The sequence below is a fragment of the Bos indicus genome, chromosome 18, assembly GCF_029378745.1.
Source record: "Bos indicus isolate NIAB-ARS_2022 breed Sahiwal x Tharparkar chromosome 18, NIAB-ARS_B.indTharparkar_mat_pri_1.0, whole genome shotgun sequence".
NCBI lineage: Eukaryota > Metazoa > Chordata > Mammalia > Artiodactyla > Bovidae > Bos > Bos indicus.
In genome coordinates, this window is record NC_091777.1 from 61,668,116 (window position 1) to 61,690,757 (window position 22,642).

The following is a 22,642-nucleotide window of genomic DNA, read 5'->3' on the forward strand; positions in this document are numbered from 1 at the left end:
GATGGTTTAGTCGCTAAGTCATGTCCGACTCTTGCGATCCCATGCACTTTAGCTTGCCAGGCTCCTCTGTGTATGGGATTCTCCAGGGGAGAATACTGGAGTAGGTAGCCTATCCCTTCTGCAGAGGATCTTCCCAATCCAGGAATCCAACCTGGTATCCTGCATTGCAGACAGATTATTTACCGACTGGGCTATGAGGGAGATGTCATTTGTATGTTACCCCAGTTAAAACAACTTTGAAAATCTCGTGACGGTAATCACAGACATGTTAAGGGCTGACAGGAACTTTGCATAAGCTTCCGGTCCTCCCAGCCTCCTCCCCACCCCAACTACCCAGGGGGTAAGGGTTGTCTTCTGTGCTCAGGGACTTCGCTCTTTGGTTTTTGGACAAACATCGGGTCCAGCCCTGCGCAATTTACCCTCAGCCTCCCTGACTGACCCAGTGCTCCAGGCTCTGCTCCAAGGATCCAGTAAGTCTCGGGTCACCCTCTTCTTTAGGAGACTGGGTGCTGAGTTCACATCCTCCCAAAGAGACCTCTGCAACCCCAGAGTGCAGAGGGGTCAGCCCGGCTCCAGCCTGAGTGTGGAGAGACCTGTTTTCCAGATGAAAGGAGAAGAAGCTGGGAGCTATTGTGTTTGTGTGAGAAGAGGAGGGGCTGGGAGAGATGGGATCTATGTGCAAAGGCTCTTCGACTGGTTTTAGACTGGTGCTCACTCAACACTCAGATGACTCTCACATAGAGTTTGTGATTTGAGTACCACTGCCTTCAGTCTCCTGTCTCCTTTCTGCCCTCCATGTCTGCTGATGCCTCATCTAGGAGCTGAGCATTCCGCTGAGGACGACTCACTGGTGTTTCATGTTAAGTTACCTTGGAGTTGTGTACACTCAGGAACTCTGTGAAGCTGGCTCTCCTGTTTATCACTGGCATCATTTTTTTTTAATTGTGGTAAAATACGCATAAATTTGCCATCTTCACCGTTTTTAAATGAACGGTTCAGCAATATTGGGTAAGTTTACACAGCTGTGACACCAATTTGCAGAAATATTTTCGTCTTGTAAAACTGAAACCAGATTCTCATTTACCAACGACTTCCTATTTTTCCTCTCACCCAGTCTGTATTAAACCACCAATCTATTTCTGTCTCTGTAAATTTGACTATATCAGGTACTTCATTGAAGTGAACCATACAGTATTTGTCTTTTGGAGACTGCCTTTTTATCATTTAGCATATTGTCCTCAAGTCTCTTGTCCACAAGGGTATTGTCCCTATTGTAGCATGGGTCAGAATTTCCTGTCTTTTTATTCCTGAATAATATTCCTCTGTTGGCACACATCACTTTCTGTTCATCCATTTTTCATGGATGGCCGTTTGGGTTGCTTTCATCTTTCAGCTATTGTGAACAAAGCTGTTACAAACATGGGTGTGCAAATGTGTCCTGTGACTTCACTTTCAGTTCTTTTGGGTGTACGCTGAGAAGTGGGATTGCCCAACCATGATGGTAATTTCAGTTTTGTTTTTTTTTTGAGGAACCACCATACTTTATCCATAGCAACTGCACCATTTTATGTTCCTAACGACAGGGCTTAAGGTTCATCTGCAGCGTTTGAACAGAAGGAAACACAGGTCTGGAGAAGTATATAACTTGTTCAGGGGCAGAGAGGTGTTCGTGGGGCCACGATGCTAATCATAGCTTCATGACACTTTGAATGCTTACCCTCAACCATAATGCTCAACTTGGACCTTAGAGTAACATGGACAGAAGCCCCCTGACCTTAACTCATGTTCACTGAGTCAGCATAGCCTTGCAGAGCAAGTGTAATGGGGAGACATTGTATGTCCCAAAGGATTGAAAACACAGTCTCTCGTTTCTGATTCAGAATGAAGATTAGTCCTCCCTCCCTCCAGGCACTTGGGAGGCCATCTGTTTTTCCTTTTTTTTTTTATTTCCCCAAATTTAATAATACTGTATTTTTTTAATGTTTACAATTTTTTTTTCTTAGTTGGAGGTAATTGCTTTGCACTGTTGTGTTGGTTTCTGTTTAAAACAAGGAGGCTCAGTCATAATTATATGTATATGTCCCCATCCCTCTAGGTCACCACAGAGCTCCAGGCTGAGCTCCCCGTGTTCTACAGCAGCTTCCACAAGCTATCTGTTTCACACACAGTTGTGTATAAATGTCAGCACTACTTTCTCAGTTCGTCCCACCCTCTCCTCCCTCAACTGTGTCCACAAGTTTGTTCTTACATCTGCATCTCCATTCCTTCCCTATAAATAGGTTCATTTGTCCTATTTTTTAGATTCCATACATATGCATGATATACAATATGTGTTTTTCTCTTTCTGAGTTTCTTCACTCTGTATAACAGACTCTAGTTTATTTATCTCACTACAAGTGACTCACATTCATTCTTTTTTATGGCTGAGTAATACTTCATTGCCTATATGTACCACATCTTCTTTATCCATTCATCTGTCTATAGACATCCAGGTTGCTTCCATGTCCTGCCTGTTGTAAACAGGGCTGCAAAGAACATTCACGTACATGTACCTTTGTGATTTGGTTTGATTTGACTTTGGTTTTCTCAGGGTTTATGCCCAGTTGTGGGTTGCCAGGTCATATGGTAGTTTTATTCCTAGTTTGTTCAGGAATGTCCATCCTGTTCTCCATAGTGCCTGTGTCAGCTTACTTTCCCACCAACAGTGCAGTAGAGTTCCCTTCTCTCCACATCCTCTCCACCATTTATTGTTTGTAGATTTTCCAATGGTGACCATTCTGACTTCTGTGAGGTGACAGTTCACTGACATATGGACCCAGTGGGAGAAGGAGAAGGTTGAACAAACTGGGGGATTAGGATTGACATGTTTACACTACATGTGCAAAACAGAAAGCTAACAGGAACCTGCAGAGGGCACAGGCACCTCAGCTTGCAGCTCTGTGATGCCCTAGAGGGTTGGGATGGGGGATGGGATGGGAGGGACTCCCAGTAGGTAGGGGACATATGTATACATATAGCTATTCACTGGGCTTCCTTCCCTTGTGGCTCAGCAGTAAAGAATCCACCTGCCAATGCAGGAGATGCCGGTTTGATCCCAGGGTTGGGAAGATTCCTTGGAGAAGGAAATCACGACCCACTCCAGTATTCTTACCTGGAAAATCCCATGGACAGAAGAGCCTCATGGGCTACAGTTCATGGGGTGGCACAGAGTCAGACACGACTGAGTGACTGAACAGCAACAGAGCTGATTCACTTCTTTGTGTCGTAGAAACTAACACAACATTGTAAAGCAATACACCCGTGGCTGCCTCATGTCAATGTATGGCAAAAACCACTACAATACTGTAAAGTAATTAGCCTCCAATTAAAATGAATAATTAAAAAAAATTAAAATGAGAACACTCAAATGAATAAAATCAGAAAGGAGATATTATAAACGGTACTTTAAATATACACAGTCTTATAAGAAACTACTATGAAAAACTATATGCCAACAAATTGGATAACCTAGAAGAAACAGACCAAATTTTTAGAAGCATCCAACATATCAAGACAAAATCAGGATAAAATAAACAATACGAATAACAAACAAGTAAGGAGGTTAAATCAGTGATCAGAAACCTCTCAACACAAAAAAAGATAGTTTCACTGGCAAATTTTACAAAACATTTGATTTAAAAAAAACTGTTAAAATGTTGGCCACACTAGGTTTTAGTTGCTGCATGTGGGCTTTCTCTCTGGTTGTGGTGAGGGGGCTACTCTTTGCTTTGGTGTGCATGCTTCTTGCGGTGGCTTCCCTTATTGTGGAGCACAGGCTCAGTAGTTGTGGAGCACAGGCTTAGTTGCTCCATGGCACGTGGGATCTTCCCAGACCAGGAATTGAATCTATGTACCCTGCATTAGCTGGTGGATTCTCATCCACTGTGCCACCAGGGAAGTCCAAAAAGTAAGAATATCAACAAACACGAAAAAACTACATTTATTTCTAGACTCCTTTCGTTTACAAGACAATGGAGAAAACTCGTGGTGTGTGTGTATGCGTGTTCCCGAGAGGGTCCCCTCATAATGGAAGAATCTTTGACGATATTGAGATTGGGAATTTTTTCATCCTCTTCCCAGGTCACATGATTTTCTCTCAACTCCCCTGCGATTTAATTTCCATTCTGTCAGGGCTAGCCTGGCTTTGGTATTTGGATTGGTTTCCAAATGCAACCAAGAAAGGAAAGCCACTAGCCCAAGGCACAGTGATGAATTCATGTCAAAATCAGCATGCACGGGGGAGGGGGCAGAAGGCAAGAGAGAAATAGAGTGAGACGAAGAAGTGTTTCCATCTGAGACAGAAAAGAGGCAGGAAGAGGAGGCACAGATGGGAGGACTAACATGCTGAACCCTGGAGGAGTGGGGTAGGCGTGAGGGGAGGCAGGTTATCAACTGTGAATCACAGGTCACAGTGAACTCAACATCAATGTAAAATATTCACATATAATGTAAACACAAAGTACTCAAACTCAGCGATGGTTATAGAATTGAGTAACAATTTCAGACTCTTTTGGAAGTACATAAAAATGAAAAGATGTTAGTATTTGAGAGATAGAGGGCAGAGGGCAGGGAAGTTGGGGAGGGATAATGATCAGGACACTCACTTGGAAACACAGGGTAACTGTTGAATGAAAAAGGAAAAAGAACAGGAAAAGAAACAGCCTACCTCTGACAGTTACTGCAGTCACCGTGAGATGAATTAAAAACATGGGAAATTATGTTGAAAAGATGAGAGGGTGGGGAGAAAGCAGCAGAGGTGGACCTGAGTGACTCTCTCATGAATCATAACAGGAAGAGACTGCCTGTCAGTTGGGGTGGTCTACTGGGCTTCCCTGGTGCATCAGTGGTAAAGAACCTGCCTGCCAAAGCAGGAGACGTGGGTTTGACCCTTGGGACAGGAAGATCCCCTAAAGGAGGAAATAGCAACCCTCTCCAGTATTCTTGCCTGAGAAACCCCATGGACAGAGGAACTTGGCATGTTACAGTCCATGGGGCCACAAAAGAGTCAGACATGACTGAGTGACTCAACAAGAAGAAAATTCTATACCATGTGATATCAGACATGCCATTCTCATGGCTTAAGTCTCTGTCCTTATATTATTTTAAACTCTGTATGTTTTCTCCTTTTATATTACAGTTGTTTAAAAAGTCAGATGTTTTAAAACCAATGTGGAATTTTTTTCAATATAATATATGTGGGTTGGATTCCAAATGTCCTGCTATTGTTTAAGAGGGGAGTGCTGCTTACTACTAAATCCCTAATGCGTATTTTAGATGTCTTTTTTTTTTTTAATTTAGACTCTCACTTCTTGGCTGCTTCAATGTGAACTATTTTCTTTTCATTTTATTGCAGTATAGTTGATGTACAGTGTTGAGATAATTTCTTCTTTACAGCAAAGTGACTCAGATATACATATATAATGATATATTCTTTTCAATGACATTTATCACAAGATATTGATTATAGTTGCCTGTGCTATACAGTAGGATCTTGTTGTTTATCTATATAGAAGAGTTTGCATGTGCTAATCCCAAACTCCCAATCCTTCCTTCTCCCTCTCCCTTGGCCATTATATGTCTGGTCTCTATATCTGTGAGTCTCTTTCTGTCTCATAGATAGGTTCATTTGGGTTGTATTTTAGATTCCACATATAAGTGATATCATATGGTATTTGTCTTTCTCTTTCTGACTTACTTCAGTAATTATGATAAGCTCTAGGTCCATACTGCTGCAAGTATCATTGTTACATGTTTCATGGCTGAGTTTCATTCCATTGTATGCATGTATGAATATATATGTATGTGTATGTATATATATATATATATATATATATATATATATATATATATATATTTGTTGTTGTTTAGTCACTCAGTTGTGTCTGGCTCTTTTGTGACCCCACGGACTATATCCTGCGAGGCTCCTCTGTCCATGGGATTACTCAGGTGAGAATACTGGAGTGGGTTGCTATTCTTTTCTCCAGGAGATCTTCCTGACCCAGAGATGGAACTGGGAACTTATGCATTGCAGGCAGATTCTTTACATCTGAGCCACCAGGCAAGCCCTCATCATATTGTAGAAGCATTTAAACTTTATTGTTCTTGGGGCAGATAATCTTGTCCTCTATCCTCCTAGGTTCTCTGTCTAGAGCCTGCAAAGAAGACATAGGAAGGGTAGATGAACAGGAGAAAGAACTCCATCTACAACTAGCCTTCTGTTTACATTTCCTGAGGAACGAGGCAGGTGAGGTCCAGGCTAGGTATTTACACTAGACTTCTGTTTGCACTTGGAGATGGAAATGCCAGGAACAGAGTAAATAGCTGGACTTTGCCTGCTGTGGACATTTTACTATAACAATCATGGCAGGGACAGAAAGGGGCTAAACCCTGTGTGTATAAAAGATCAAGAGGTCACATATTTTCTATCTTTGGGGCACAATACATGTGCAGAAAGACTCCTTAGGGTGTAAAAAGGAGGGGGTGCCATCTCATAATAGGTGATGTCCAGGCCCTCACAGGCCTGTGTGCTGGAATCCATCTAGAAAAATAGCTGCACATACCTGTCAGGGAGGGTCCTATGGCAGGTCAGGTGTGGAAAAAGAAACCAGGTAATTGGCCAAGGTAAACAAAGACGGGAAGAACTGCCCTGCATAGGCGATTTAACAGTCTCTTTATGGGGCTCCTCCTCCTTCGGGAGGACTCCCACAGCCTTTCTCTTGAGTGTGAGCTCTGCCTGGCTTCTGTCTTAACTAAACAAACTTTTCCTCTGTGTGCTCCCTCACGACTGTGCTATGTCTCTAGTAATACACTTTTACTATATTTTTAATTTTTGCCTCCTGGAGAAATGCCTTTTTTTTTTTTTTTAACTCGGTACTAGAACCAGGAGAACCTTGTTTCTAGTTTCTAGTCCCCGATGTACTGGCAACTAGGGGTCCTGGTTTTCATACTGCATACTCGAGCCCAATTCTTGGGCAGAGAACTAAGCCAGCACTCACGGCTCTCTCTCTCTCCGAGATCATTTGCGGGTGAAACCCAGGATTTCAAGGTAAACTGCAGGTCTCCCCAAACTGCTGGCTGGAGATTTCTGACTCTCTCTCACAGGAGAACTTGTTCTCACTCTCTGCTTTGTTCTCTTTCCAAACCTGCAGGGGTTAATCTAGGTCTGCTCAATGAAGGAGCCCCAGTTATCTTTTTCTTGCCCCTCTCCCCATTTCTCCCATTTTGCCTAAACGCAACTCCCAGCTTGTCCCTCACCCAAGCAGAGCTTCCTCATCAACTTTGGGAGAACCACGCCTGGAATCAAGGCACAGCACCTACCACCACAGCCACCAAATTGCTCCCACTTTGTTGTAGCTGTTGTTTAGTCACTAAGTCATGTGCAACTCTTTGCAACCCTGTGGACTGTTGCCTACCAGGCTCCTCTGTCCATGGGATTCTCCAGGCAAGGATACTAGAGTGGGTTTCCATTCCCTTCTCCAGGGCATCTTCCCCACCCAGGGATCGAATCTGTGTCTCCTGCACTGCAGGCAGATTCTTTACTGTCTGAGCCCCCAGGGAAGCTCAACCCGGGAGGATTCCCTTCAAAAGCCAGATGGGCCAAAAAAGGAAAACTGGGGTTTGTTTTGACCATGTCTGGCCTTTATTTAAGTTGGGGGTTGGAAAGTGGCCTAAAACTTGGGTTTCTAGATTATAATGCTATCTTATAATTAGATCTTTGTTGCCACAAAATAGGTAAATGGACTGAGGTTAACTCTCCTGACATTCTAAATGACCCCCTTCTAACTTCTCCCAACTCTCGGGGGAACCCAAGCTTCGCCAATCCTGTTGTTCTTGTTTAGTCGCTCAGTCTTGTCTGACTCTTTACAATACCTTTGACTGTAGCCTTCCAGGCTCCAGGTTTCCTTATTCCTTCAGATTCTGTAATTTTAGGACACTGTATTTGTAAAAAGAAAAATTGATAACCATCATCTGACAACATACAGTTGCCATAAACCTTCAATTTTTTTTAAAAGTCTATATATTGTGGAACAATAAGTGGATGTATGTTTGTGCTTGTACATGTATATTTGAGCAGTTAAGGGAGAGACAGAAAGCATTTCCTGAGTCTGCAGGTCTTAATTGCCTTCAGCTCAAGACAATCCAAGGATTTCCCAGGGGTCTCAGTGGTAAGGAGTCCACCTGCCAATGCAGGAGACACAGGAGACTCAGGTTTGATCCCTGGGTCAGGAAGATCACCTGGGAGAGATCATGGCAAACCACTCCAGCATTCTTGCCTGGAGAATCTCACAACAGGGGAGCCTGGCAGGCTGCAGTCCATGGGGTCTCAAAGAGTCATAGAGGAGTGAGCATATACACACACCAAACAATCCATATTCCAAGTGGCAATTTTGGGGGAGACCTGATCCTCTCCACCTCACTTCTTTTTAAAAAGCCTTTCCAGTAACTTTGAAACATGTGAGAAGATTTCTTTGTGTTTGAAGAAACCAAAGCTCAGAGATGGAGACCTTGTCCCAAATGTCCTTTTACCACCTGCCCCTCATCGCTCCACTGCTCCGTGGAATTGGACTCCCAGGGCTAAGGGCGGGTGGACCTTGCTGATGGCTTTGTGTCTTGTTTCCTCAGCAGATCACGGCTCCTCAACTCCATCCAGGATGTGGTGTCAGGATCTCCACCACTTTGGTCAGAAGCTGGTCTGCAGGTGGCTGCTGGAGCCCACTGAGATTTCTGAGAGTCCCACGGCTCCTCTGAACACCCTGAAGCTGGTGGCCTTCGGTTTGGCCAGCACCCTGGGGGCTGGCATGTACATCCTGGTGGGAGAAGTGGCCATGTTCATCGCTGGACCAGCGATCCTCGTCTCCTTCTTGGTGGCTGCTGTGTCTTCTGTGTTGTCTGGGCTCTGCTATGCCAAGTTTGGGACACGGGTCCCGTGGACCGGTTCTGCGTATCTCTACAGCTATATCAGCATGGGATAACTGTGGGCTTTCGTCATTGCCTGTAACTTCATACTGTCCTATGTCATTGGTGAGGGGATGGGTGTGGGGTAGGTGTGGGGCTGAAGTTCGAGAGACCAGGAGCAGGCGTTTGGCTCTTCGGTCGTGCATGAGAACTGTGTCATCCACTCTGTGAGGGGAGGAGGGAAATAACATCAGGAAAAGTCCACAACTTCATTCTTCTCAGCTCTCCCCTACTTTCCTTAAATGATGGACCAAGAACCCAGAGGAAAGGGCACTGTAGGGAGTGGGTGAGAGGGAGGCATGGCCCACAGGCTTATCCCCTCACCATACTGAAGTCTCTGCTTAGCGGTTGCCTTCATAGAGTTTCCATTAGCATTTGAACTAAAATTTTAATCCTCATCACCCAGACCTCTTGCTCCCACTTCCCTGTTTTCTTGCATAACTTTGATCTCCCACTAACATTAAATAGTTTATCTATTTTAGAATTATCTGGGTCTATTTCCCCCACCCCATGAAAAGAAGCTCTCTGAGATTTGGTATTTTGTATTTGTTTCGCAACATACATGACTTTGTGTATTTGTTGTTGTTCCATCACTAAACTGTGTCCAAGTCTTTGCAACCCCATGGGCTACAGCACGCCAGGCTCCTCTGTCCTCCACTCTCTCCTGGAATTTGCTCAAACTCATGTTCACTGAGTCATTGATGCTGTCCAATCATCTCATCCTCTGCCACTCCCTTCTCCTTTTACCTTCAACCTTTCCCATGTTGGACACCTTCTGACATGGGGGCCTCCTCTTCGGGCATCATAACTTTTTGCCTTTTCATGCTGTCCATGGGGTCCTCCTGGCAAGAATACTGGAGTGGGTTGCCATTTCCTTCTCCAGTGGCCCATGTTTTGTCAGAACTCTTCACTGTGACCTGTCCATTTTGAGTGGTCCTGCATGGCATGGCTCATAGTTTTATTGAGCTATGCTAGCCCTTCACCACGACAAGGCTGTGATCCACGAAGGGGTCTTGGTTTATACGGGGGTCCAATTTATATTTGTCAATGAATGTTCCTTCTTATTCTGCTGCAGTCACGGGCAGCGTGGCCAGGGCCTGGAGCATCACATTCGACAGCCATATTGGGAACTACATCTTTCAGGCCTTAGAAGGAACTTTCTCTCCATATATGCCCTACTATCTGACCAAGTATCCAGACTTTGTCGCCCTGTCCCTGGTGCTGTTGCTCACAGGTGAGAGGGGATCCAAGTTAGGATGGGAAAACTGGGATGTGGGGCGGTGGGGGAACTAGGGTGGGAAAGGTGTGAGGTGGAGGAACTGTGGGAACTAGAAATTAAGGTCTGGGATACGAAAGACAGGAAGTCAAGATGTAGAGCGTTGTTTCCCACCCTTGGCATTACTGACCTTCCAGGCTGAAACAGCCTTTGGTGTTGGAGGCTGATGCAGGCACTGCAGGATTTTCTTAATCAATCACTGTCAGGTGTGTAGCATCTTTGGACTTCATTCACTAAACACCTGTGATTCATATTTCCCAAGTTGTGACAATTCGGGTGTCTCCAGACATTGCCAAATGTCCCTTGGGGACCCAAATCACCCCCAGCTGAGCATCATTTACTTAGAGTGACAAGTTTCTTCCTCTCTACTGAGACTTTTTTCAATTGGGAGGAAATTAACATAGCATAAAATTAGCCATTTTATTATTTTTCCTTAGCTTTATTGATATATACTTGACATACAACATTATGTAAGCTGAAGGTGAACATCATGATGCTTTGGTAGATGTGTGTATTATGTGACTGGAGTAGGAAATGGCAACCCACTCCAGTAATCTGGCCTGGAAAATTCCATGGACAGAGGAACCTGGCAGGCCACAATCCATGGGTCAAGGGGTCAGACACGACTGAGTGACTGAGCCCATATTATATGATAATGGCCACAGTAAGAAACTAACCATGTTAAAGTATGCAATTCAGTGGTACTTAGGGCATTCAAGACATATAACAATCACCTTCATCTAGCTTCAAACATTTTCATCATAGCAAAATGAAACCCAGTACCCAGCGAGCAAAGACAGACTATCCATCTTAATCTTACAGCCCCCTAACCTCTGGCAACTACTAGTCTGCTTTCTATGTCTATGGATTTGATTTGGCTATCTTGGAATGTCTCATATTCCATCTTTCCCACAGGAGTACTGGTTCTGGGAGCTCGTGAATCAGTCCTGGTTGGAAAAATATCCACAGGCATCAACCTTTTGGTTCTCAGCTTCATCATCCTCTCTGGCTTCATTAAGGGAGACCTGCACAACTGGAAGCTCATGGAACAGGACTACACATTGAACACGTCTGAATCCGGTGACATCTATAAGTCAGGAAGGTGCTCTTGGTCCTTGTCATGCTTGTTGGGGCTGGTGCAGAGCTGGGAATCTGGCAGGGACTAAAGAGATCTGGGCTGGTGGATCTGGATAACGAGGTCCTGGAGCCCAGGTCTTGTGGCATTAACTCTGAAGTCCCATAGAGATGACTGAACGCACCCCCCTCATGGTCTTTCTTGCTTCTTCTCTCACTGTAGCTTGGGCCCTCTGGGTTCTGGAGGGTTTGTGCCCTTCGACTATGATGGAATTCTCCATGGAGCAGCTCTATGTTTCTACTCGTTTGTGGGTTTTGATGACATTGTCACTAAATGTAACTGGGTCATTGTGTGTCCCATCAGGGGATTGGGCTGCCCTTGGGCATAGGGGTTGATAGAAGATTTTGAAAACCTTTTGAAAGTTCAAGAAGAAAGTGGATTTTCTGCTGTGCCATCAGTGTTTTCCTAACCCGAGATATTTGCCCACCCTGCAGGGGAACAAGTCCCAAATCCTCATCGCTCCATCCCCATCAGCATCACGACCACAGTCTTCACCTGGTTTTTGGTGTATTTTGGTGTCTCAGCGACTCTCACTCTCATGGTGCCCTACTACCAAATTCAACCTGACAGCCCCTTTCCACAGGCTTTCCTCCATGTTGGGTGGGGCCCTGCCAGATATGTCGTGGCAGTTGGCATCCTGTTTTCTTTTATACAGGTCAGTGTCAAGCCCTTCTCTCCATGAACTGTCAGATGCTCAGGTGTTTCAGCCCTTGGCATTGAGGGACGAGAGGGAAAGATCCCTTACCGAGGTAGACTAGGGAGCCAGAGCCCTGGTCTCTCCTGCTTCTCAACATCCCCACCCGTGTTCCCACCGTCCCTTCCAGACTGCAGAGCTCCTTGTTCCCCGTGCCTCAGGTGATCCAGGAAATGGCAGAGGACGGGCTCCTTTCCCGAGGACTTGCCCGGACCCATGCCCTCATGAAGACCCCTGTCATGGCTGTCGTGTCCTCTGGAATTCTCGCAGGTGAGCAACAGAACCCACTCCTCCTTTGATCCCGTTCCTTATCTGGGTACGTCCAGTGGTTTTTCACTGCCGACCCCCATCTCGTTCGTGCCCTCATTCTAGGGATCATGGCGTTGCTCTTTGAGTTCAGTAATCTGGTGGAGCTCATGTCGGTTGGACACCTGATGGTTTACTCCTTGGTGGCGTTTTTTGTCCTTGTCCTCAGGTGAGACTCCACTGCACCCTGACTGGGTCTCTTATGTTCCTAAAGACTCAATGGCAGTTCATCCTCTTCAGGTTGTTTTTTTTTTTTTTTTTTTGGAAGCTAATTACTTTACAATATTGGAGTGGTTTTTGCCATACATTGACATGAATAAGCCATGGGTTTACACGTACTCCCTATCCTGAACACCCTTCCCACTTCCCTTCCCATCCCATCCCTCTGGGTCATCCCAGTCTACCAGCCCTGAGCACCCTGTCTCATGCATCGAACCTAGACTGGTGATCTGTTTCACATATGATAATATACATGTTTCAATGCTATTCCCTCAGATCATCCCACGCTCGTCTTCTCCCACAGAGTCCAAAAGATTGTACTATACATCCATGTCTCTTTTGCTGTCTCACATATAGGTTTATTGTTACCATCTTTCTAAATTCCATATATATGTATTAGTATACTATATTGCTGTTTTTCTTTCTGCCTTACTTCACTCTGTATAATAGGCTCCAGCTTCACCCTCCTTATTAGAACTGATTCAAACGTATTCTTTTTAATGGCTGAGTAATATTCCATTGTGTATATGTACCACAGCTTTCTTATCCATTTGTCTGTTGATGGACATCTAGGTTGCTTCCATGTCCTGGGTATTGTAAACAGTGCTGTGATGAACATTGGGGTACACATGTCTCTTTCAGTTCTGGTTTCCTCGGTATGCATGTCCAACAGTGGGATTTCTGGATCATATGGCAGTTCTATTTCCAGTGTTTTAAGGAATCTCCACACTGTTCTCCATAGTGGCTGTACTAGTTTGCATTCCCACCAACATTGTACGAGGGTTCCCTTTTCTCCACACCCTCTCCAGCATTTATTGTTTGTAGATTTTTGGATAGCAGCCATTCTGACCAGCGTGATTTGGTACCTCATTGTGGTTTTGGTTTGCATTTCTCTGATAATGAGTGATGTTGAGCATCTTTTCATGTGTTTGTTAGCCATCTGTATGTCTTCTTTGGAGAAATGTCTGTTTAGTTTTTTGATCCATTTTTTGATTGGGTCCTTTATTTTTCTGGAATTGAGCTGCAGGAGCTGCTTGTACATTTTTGAGATTAATTCTTTATCAGTTGCTTTGTTTGCTATTCTTTTCTCCCATTCTGAAGGCTGTCTTTTCACCTTGTTTATGGTTTCCTTTGTTGTGCAAAGCTTTTCAGTTTAATTCGGTCCCATTTGTTTATTTTAGCTTTTATTTCCATTACTCTGGGAGTTGGGTCATAGAGGATCTTTCTGAGATTTATGTCAGAGAGTGTTTTGCTTATGTTTTCCTCTAGGAGTTTTATAGTTTCTGGTCCTACATTTAGATATTTAATCCATTTTGAGTTTAACTTTGTGTATGGTCTTAGAAAGTGTTCCAGTTTCATTCTTTTACTAGTGGTTGACCAGTTTTCCCAGCACCACTTGTTAAAGAGATCGTCTTTTCTTTATTGTATATTCTTACCTTCTTTGTCAAAGATAAGGTGTCCATATGTGCATGGATTTATCTCTGGCCTTTCTATTTTGTTCCATTGATCTATATTTCTGTCTTTGTGCCAGTACCATACTGTCTTGATGACTGTAGCTTTGTAGTATAGTCTGAAGTCAGGCAGGTTGATTCCTCCATTTCCATTCTTCTTTTTGAGGATTGCTTTGGCTATTTGAGGTTTTTGTATTTCCATACAAATTGTGAAATCATTTGTTCTAGGTCTCTGAAAAATACCATTGCTAGCTTGATTAGGATTGCATTGAATCTATAGATTGCTTTGGGTAGTATACTCATTTTCACTATATTGATTCTTGCAATCCATGAACAAGGAATATTTCTCCATCTGTTTGTGTCCTTTTTGATTTCTTTCAGCAGTGTTTTATAGTTTTCTATATATAGGTCTTTTGTTTCTTTAGGTAGATATATTCCTAAGTATTTTATTCTTTTCATTGCAATGGTGAATGGAATTGTTTCCTTAACTACTCTTTCTGTTTTCTCATTGTTAGTGTATAGGAATCCAAGGGATTTCTGTGTGTCAATTTTATATCCTGCAACTTTACTATATTCATTGATTAGCTCTAGTAATTTTCTGATAGAGTCTTTAGGGTTTTCTATGTAGAGGATCATGTCATCTGCAAACAGTGAGAGTTTTAATTCTTCTTTTCCAATCTGGATTCCTTTTATTTCTTTTTCTGCTCTGATTGCCATGGCCAAAACTTCCAAAACTATGTTGAATAGTAGTGGTGAGAATGGGCATCTTTGCCTTGTTCCTGACTTTAGGGAAAATGCTTTCAATTTTTCCCCATTGAGCATAATGTTTGCTGTGGGTTTGTCATATACAGCTTTTATTATGTTGAGGTATGTTCCTTCTATGCCTGTTTTCTGGAGACTTTGTATCATAAATGTATGTTGAATTTTGTCAAATGCTTTCTCTGCATCTATTGAGAGAATCATATGTTTTTTATCTTTCAATTTGTTAATGTGGTCTATTACATTGATTGATTTGTGGATATTAAAGAATCCATGCATCCCTGGGATAAGTCCCACTTGGTCGTGATGTGTGATCTTTTTAATATGTTGTTGGATTCTGTTTGCTAGCATTTTGTTAAGAATTTTTGCATCTATGTTCATCAGTGATATTGGCCTGTAGTTTTCTTTTTCTGTGGCATCTTTGTCTGGTTTTGGTATTAGAGTGATGGTGGCCTCATAGAATGAGTTTGGAAGTTTACCTTCCTCTGCACTTTTCTGGAAGAGTTTGAGTAGGATAGGTGTTAGCTCTTCTCTAAATTTTTGGTAGAATTCAGCTGTGAAGCCATCTGGGCTTTTTTTTGCTGGAAGATTTCTGAATATATTTTCAATTTCCATGCTTGTGATGGGTCTGTTAAGATTTTCTACTTCTTCCAGGTTCAGTTTTGGAAAGTTATACTTTTCTAAGAATTTGCCCATTTCTTCCAAGCTGTCCATCTTATTGGTATATAGCTGCTGATAGTAGTCTCTTATGATCCTTTGTATTTCTGTATTGTCTACAGTGATTCTCCATTTTCATTTCTAATTTTGTTGATTGGATACTTCCCCCTTTGTTTCTTGATGAGTCCTGGCTAATGTTTTGTCAATGTTATTTACCTTCTCAAAGAAGCAGCTTTTAGCTTTGTTGATTTTGGCTATGGTCTCTTTTGTTTCTTTTGCATTTATTTCTGCCCTAATTTTTAAGATTTATTTGCTTAACTAACCCTGGAGTTCTTCATTTCTTCCTTTTCTAGTTGCTTTAGGTGTAGAGTTAGGTTATTTATTTGACTTCTTTCTTGTGTCTTGAGGTGAGCCTGTATTGCTATGAACCTTCCCCTTACCACTGCTTTTACAGTGTCCCATAGGTTTGGGGTTGTTGTGATTTCATTTTCAGTCATTTCTATGCATATTTTGATTTCTTTTTTATTTTTTCTATGATTTGTTGGTTATTCAGAAGCGTATTGTTTAACCTCCATATGTTGGAATTTTTAAATTTTTTTCCTCTGTATTTGACATCTAATCTTACTTCATTGTGGTCAGAAAAGATGCTTAGAATAATTTCAATTTTTTTGAATTTACCAAGGCTAGATTTATGGCCCAGGATGTGATCTATCCTCAAGAACGTTCCTTGTGAACTTGAGAAAAGGGTGAAATCCATTGTTTTGGGGTGAAATGTCCTACAGATATCAATTAGGTCTAACTAGTCCATTGTGTTCTTTAAAGTTTGTGTTTCCTTGTTAATTTTCTGTTTAGTTAATCTGTCCATAGGTGTGAGGGGGGTATTAAAGTCTCCCACTATTATTGTGTTACTGTTAATTTCCCCTTTCATACTTGTTAGCATTTGCCTTACATATTGCGGTGCTCCTGTGTTGAATGCATATATATTTATAATTGTTATATTTTCTTCTTGCATTGATCATTTGATCATTATATAGTGTTCTTCTTTGTGTCTTTTCACAGCCTTTGTTTTAAAGTCTTTTTTATCTGATATGAATATTGCTACTCCTGAATTTTTTTTTTTTTTTTTTTGGTTTCCATTTGCGTGAAATATCTTTTTCCAGCCCTTCACTTTCAGTCTGTATGTGTCCCTTGTTTTTAGGTGGGTCTATTGTACACAGCAGCAGCAGCAGCAGCAGCAGCATTGTAGACAGCATATATAGGGGTCTTCCTTTTGTATCCGTTCAGCCAGTCTTTGTATTTTGGTTGGGACATTCAACCCATTTACATTTAAGGTAATTATGATAAGTATGATCCCGTTGCCATTTACTTTGTTGTTTTGGGTTCGAGTTTATAAACTGTTTCTGTGTTTCCTATCTAGAGAAGATCGTTTAGCATTTGTTGAAGAGATGGTTTGGTGGTGCTGAATTTCTCAGCTTTTGCTTGTGTGTAAAGCTTTTGATTTCTCCTTAATATTTGAATGAGATCCTTGCTGGGTACAGTTATCTGGGTTTTAGGTTTTTCTCTTTCATCAGTTTAAGTATGTCCTGCCATTCCCTTCTGGCCTGAAGAGTTTCTACTGAAAGATCAGCTGTTATTCTTATGGGAGTCCCCTTATGTGTTATTTGTTGTTTTTCCCTTGTTGCTTTTAATATTTATTTTTTGTGTTTGATCTTTGCTAATTTGATTAATATGTGTCTTGGGGTGTTTCGCCTTGGGTTTATCCTGTTTGAGACTCTCTGGGTTTCTTGGACTTGGGTCACTATTTCTTTCTCCATTTTAGGAAAGTTTTCAACTATTATCTTTTTAAGTATTTTCTCACGGCCTTTCTTTTTGCCTTCTTCTGGGACCCCTATGATTCGAATGTTGGGGAGTTTCACATTGTCCCAGAGGTCCCTGAGGTTGTCCTCATTTCTTTTAATTCTTTTTTCCTCTGTGCTTCCTTTATTTCTACCATTCTATCTTCTACCTCACTTATCCTATCTTCTGCCTCTGTTAAACTACTGTCGGTTCCCTCCAAAGTGTTTTTTATCTCATTTATTGCATTATTAATTATTGATTGACTCTTTTTTATTTCTTCTAGGTCCTTGTTCAACATTTCTTGGATCTTCTCAATCCTTGTCTCCAGGCTATTTATCTGTAACTTCACTTGGTTTTCAAGATTTTGGTTCTTTTTTTTTTTTTTTTACCTCAGGCTTTTTTTTTTTTTTTTTTTTAACTTTACAATATTTTATTAGTTTTGCCAAACATCGAAATGAATCCGCCACAGGCACACCCGCGCTCCCCATCCTGAACCCTCCACCCTCCTCCCTCCCCTCCCCTCCCTCTGGGTCGTCCCAGTGCACCAGCCCCAAGCATCCAGTACCGTGCATCGAACCTGGACTGGCGACTCGTTTCATACATGTTATTATACATGTTTCAATGCTATTTTCCCAAAACTCCCCACCCTCTCCCTCTCCCACAGAGTCCATAAGATTGATCTATACATCGGTGTCTCTTTTGCTGTCTCGTACACAGGGTTATTGTTTCCATCTTTCTAAATTCCATATGCTATCACTTTTCTGAATTCTTTTTCAGGTAGACTCCCTATTTCCTCCTCTGTGGTTTGGTTTGGTGGGCTTTTATCATGTTTCTTTACCTGCTGAGTATTCTCTGCCTTTTCATCTTATTTAGATTGCTGTGTTTGTGGTGGCCTTTCTGTATTCTGGCAGTTTGTTGTTCCTCTTTATTGTGGAGGTTCCTCTCTGTGGGTAGGGTTGGACAGGCAACTTCTCAAGGTTTCCTGGTTAGGGAAGCTTGTGTCAGTGTTCTGGTGGGTGGAGCTGGATTTCTTCTGTCTGGAGTGTAATGAAGTGTCCAGTAGTGAGTTTTGAGATGTCTATGGGTTTGGTGTGACTTTGGGCAGCCTGTATACTGATGCTCAGGCCTATATTCCTGCATTGCTGGAGAATATGCATGGTATGTCTCGCTCTGGAACTTATTGGCTCTTGGGTGGTGCTTGGTTTCAGTGTAGGTATGGAGGCTTTTGGATGATCTCTTATCAATGAATGTTCCCTGGAGTCAGGAGTTCTCTGGTGTTCTCAGGTTTTGGGCTTAAGCCTCCTGCCTCTGGTTTTCAGTCTTATTCTTACAGTAGCCTCAAGACTTCTCCATCCATACAGCACTGATGATAAAACTTCTAGGTTAATGGTGAAAACATTCTCCACAGTGAGGGACACCCAGACAGGTTCACAGAGTTACATGGAGAAGAGAAGAGGGAGGACGGAGATAGAGGTGACCAGGAGGAGAAGAGGGGGAATCAAAAGGGGAGAGAGCAAGCTAGCCAGTAAACAATTCCCTATGTGTTATCCACAGTCTGGAACTCTCAGAGAGGTTCACAGAGTTACACAGAGAAGAGAAGAGGGAGGAAGGAAATAGAGGTGAGCAGGAGGAGAAAGGGGGGAATCAAAAGGAGAGATAGATTTAGGCCGTATTCTGTTCAATAAGTGTTCTCAACAGCCTGGAACACACACAGAGATTTACAGAGTTGGGTTGAGGAGAGAAACGGGAGAGAGGAGATAGAGATGACCTAGGGGAGAAAAAGGAGAGTCAAAAGGGGGAGAAAGTAATCAAGCCAGTAATTACACTCCTAAGTAAAAATGGGTACTGAAGATTAGATTCTTAAATGTACAAAATTGATAACAAATACCATAAAGCAAAGATTAAAAGGCTAGAGTAGAGGTTAGACTCTCAAGAATACAATATTATTTTTAAAAAATCACAAAATGTATAAGAAATGTATATGAAGTTTGCTTAAAAATAGGATCTCTTTTTGCGATGTAATAGTTGGTTATAAAAATAAAAATTAAAGGAGTAATAGAGGAATTTTTAAAAAGGGGAAAATTTTTTAATTAAAAAAATGATAATAGTAATAGTAAAAATATATCTAGGAGTTTCTCTGGAGCTGTTGTGGGCAGTGTGGGGTCAGTTCAGTTCCAGATAGTTCTTTGTTCCATTATACTTCTCAAGACCTATGGGCCTCTTCCAGTGTAGTTGGTGTTAACTACAGGGATTTTAATCTGTTGCACCTGTCACTTCCAAAGCGGTTCCCTGTGTTTATTTGGCTTCTTGTGTTTGCAGGTCTCTTCAGTGTCTAATTTCTGACCTGACACAAGGGGGTGAAGGTGGTTTCTTGTTTAGGCTCACTTGTTCAGTCGTGCTGTGGGGAGGGAGGAACACTGCAAACAAATATCACTGGCGTGTGTGGGGAGTGCTCACAGTGTCCCAGCCACACTGGGTTTGCCCCTGCTCACAGCGTGTGTGCTTTCCCAGTCTACACTGCTCAGGCTTCAGGTTGCTGTGCAGGGAGCGGGCCCCGGATTGCAGGCACTTCCCAGGTCTAAGCTGCTCAGGTTCAGGTTCTCGTGTACTCTGCAAAGGCAGACTCGGTTGGGCCCACGTTTTGTGCCCTTCTGTTATCCGAGCAGCTCAAGTGACCAAGTGCTTGGCGAGCACACTCTCCTAAGGTGTGGTGCATCTTATCACCTCCCAGGTCCTAGCCTCTCGGTTTCTGGGGCACGCTAGTCTCTGGTGTGTGGTATGTCTTTTCTGGGGAGCTGATCTCTGGCTGCGACCCTCCCGGTGGATGTTAACCTCCAAGAATCTCAGGAAGTCTTGGTTAGAAACTGGAAGCCTTTTCACAGTTTGGTAGGGGATACTCTCTCTGGGGCCGAGATTGCCCCTTTCCGGCTCTGGCTGCCCCCCACCTGCCTCCAGCTGGGGATGGCTGGGTCCACAGCCAGCTAGCTATCCTCTGGTATTTGCTCAGTCCTTTATTCTGTGCTCAGACCGGCAGTGCCTTAGGTTCCGGCTTTTCACGGGATAGTTCTCTTTCTCTCTCTCTTTTTCCCTCTGTCTCTCTAGCTATCCCACAGTTTAGGTTACTATCTCACGTTAGCTCCCTCAGATTGCCCTCAAGGCATTCAGGCCTGGTCCTTACCCTAAACAATGCAGCCCGCTCCTCCCCATTCACCGCCCCCCCCCCCCCCCGCCCCCCCTTGCTGGTGGCAGAGGAAAGCATCTGGGGTACTTCTTTGCTGGGAGTTGCCATTAGGGACGTAACATGTGGGTTTTATTTATTTTTCCTCCAGGTTTTGTTGCCCTCTGAGATTCCAAAACTCCCCCAAAGACCCACCGGTGAGAGGGTTTCCTGATGTTTGGAAACTTCTCTTTTAAGAATCCCTTCCTGGGACGGATCTCTGTCCCTAACTATTTTGTCTCTCTTTTTATCTTTTATATTTGGTCCTACCTCCCTTTGAAGACAAAGAGCTGCTTTTCTGGGTGGCTGATGTCCTCTGCCAGCATTCAGAATTTGTTTTGTGGAGTTTGCTCAGTGTTCAAATGTTCTTTCAATGAATTTGTGGCAGAGAAAGTGGTCTCCCCATCCTATTCCTCTGCCATCTTGGCCTCACCCCGCCAGCCCTGACCGGCCACCTCCTTCGGCCTTCTAAACTGCTCTGCTTAAAGCAGAAAAGTGGTGCGTTAGGATGCCTGTTTTTGAATGAGTAGGGACTGCTGTTACTATTCCTATAATATCTCGAATTCAGGTACCAGCCAGACTGGAATTTTAGCAAGAATGAGAAAATAGAAGACAAAATTCAGATGAAGCCTCTAGTCATGGAAAATCCTTTGGACTCTGAACCTGAAGCAGGAAGCTCAAACACTCTAAAGAGTCTGTGGTTGCCTATCAGCACCACCCCCACCCAGAAATCTGCCCAGATTGTCTATGGATGTGTCTTCCTGCTTGGTGAGCACTGGGAAGTCTCTTTGGTCATATTTTGAAATTGACAGGATGGAGTGAGTGTGTGTATTTTGTCACTGGAGGAGTCTTGAAGATACGATGGCCCTTCCTGATACTGGTGGTTTCAGGGAGGGATGTGACCTGAGGTCCCCACATCTTTGTTTTCTGGGTCCAGCCTGTTCTTCTCCTCCTTGATCTTTGCAGTTCTTCTGCTGACCATCCCGAGCCTGATCCTGGTCCAGTGGCCCAGCCAGGTGTTCTCTGGAGACCCCGTGCTCACAACAGTGGCTGTGCTGCTCCTGCTGCTCACCACTGGGGTCATGATCATCATCTGGAGGCAGCCCCAGGACCCCTCTCCTCTTCCATTCAGGGTAAGTGAGCTTATGTGTCCAAAGTGTCCACCTTGAGTGAATGAAGTCTGTATCCTTTGATGGCAAAATATCCTTTCCTAGACAGGGAATGAGGGGAGTTACTGAAACCAATGGACTTTTCCCTGATTCACACTCAGGGCTTTGCATACATAATCTCAGTAGGAACTGAATGCACAGCCTGAGGAGGACAGGAGTCTCCCACCCACGTGGGGGTAGGGTCTCCATTTCAGACATCTGGGCTGTGTTCAGTGATGAACTGACTCTGCCCACAGGTCCCTGCTCTGCCTCTCCTCCCACTGGTCAGCATCTTCGTGAATGTTTACCTGATGATGCAGACGACCTCTGGGGCCTGGGACCTGTTTGGCATCTGGAATGCCATTGGTAAGTTGCTTTCTGGGATAAAGAGGTTTCTTGAATGACTGAACCCAACGTCTTCCTACGATTTCTCCCCACACTGTATCAGAACCCATAGAAGGTCTACTAGGCATTTGTAAATGAGGTGAGCACCTACATTTCCTTCTTATCGTCTCATTTCCCTACTAGGATTTCTCATATACTTTGGATATGGGATCCGACACAGCCTGTCAGGGAACAATCATCAACAGCCACCAGCCACCAGCCTCCACCTCCCGGACTCTTGACAAAAACATCCCTGGTGCTGAGACATCTTAACCACAGGAGGTATATGCTGCGTGGAATCCCTCCATGCCCTGGAGGATCTGCTGGTGCAAGGGACACTGTGAGCCTCAGTGGACTGTGAAGGTGGAGGCATCTAAAGCCCTGTATTTGTTGCTCGTGGAGAAAGTGACTGGACCATTATGTAGTTTTCGGTAAACTTTTAAAAGCATACTATACATACTTATAAGTGTATGCTTCATAACTGTGCAGCAAGATGAATTTTCATGAAGTGCCACAATGTAAGCAGCAACTAGAGGAATAAATAAATTATTATGGGCACATTAGAA

At 43.4% G+C, this 22,642-nt stretch overlaps 1 protein-coding gene across 1 annotated transcript; it reads left to right on the top strand.

Annotated features, from left to right (window-relative positions):
* The first annotated feature begins 321 nt into the window (after positions 1-321).
* Positions 322-22,642, top strand: LOC109571838 (cationic amino acid transporter 3-like). Its single transcript, XM_070771675.1, is given in 11 exon segments — positions 322-470; positions 6,176-6,283; positions 8,665-9,060; positions 10,070-10,228; positions 11,186-11,372; positions 12,230-12,369; positions 12,472-12,574; positions 21,113-21,312; positions 21,511-21,677; positions 21,950-22,058; positions 22,221-22,642. Coding segments are annotated over 9 exon segments (1,533 nt in total). The 5' UTR covers positions 322-470; positions 6,176-6,283; positions 8,665-8,690; the 3' UTR covers positions 22,319-22,642.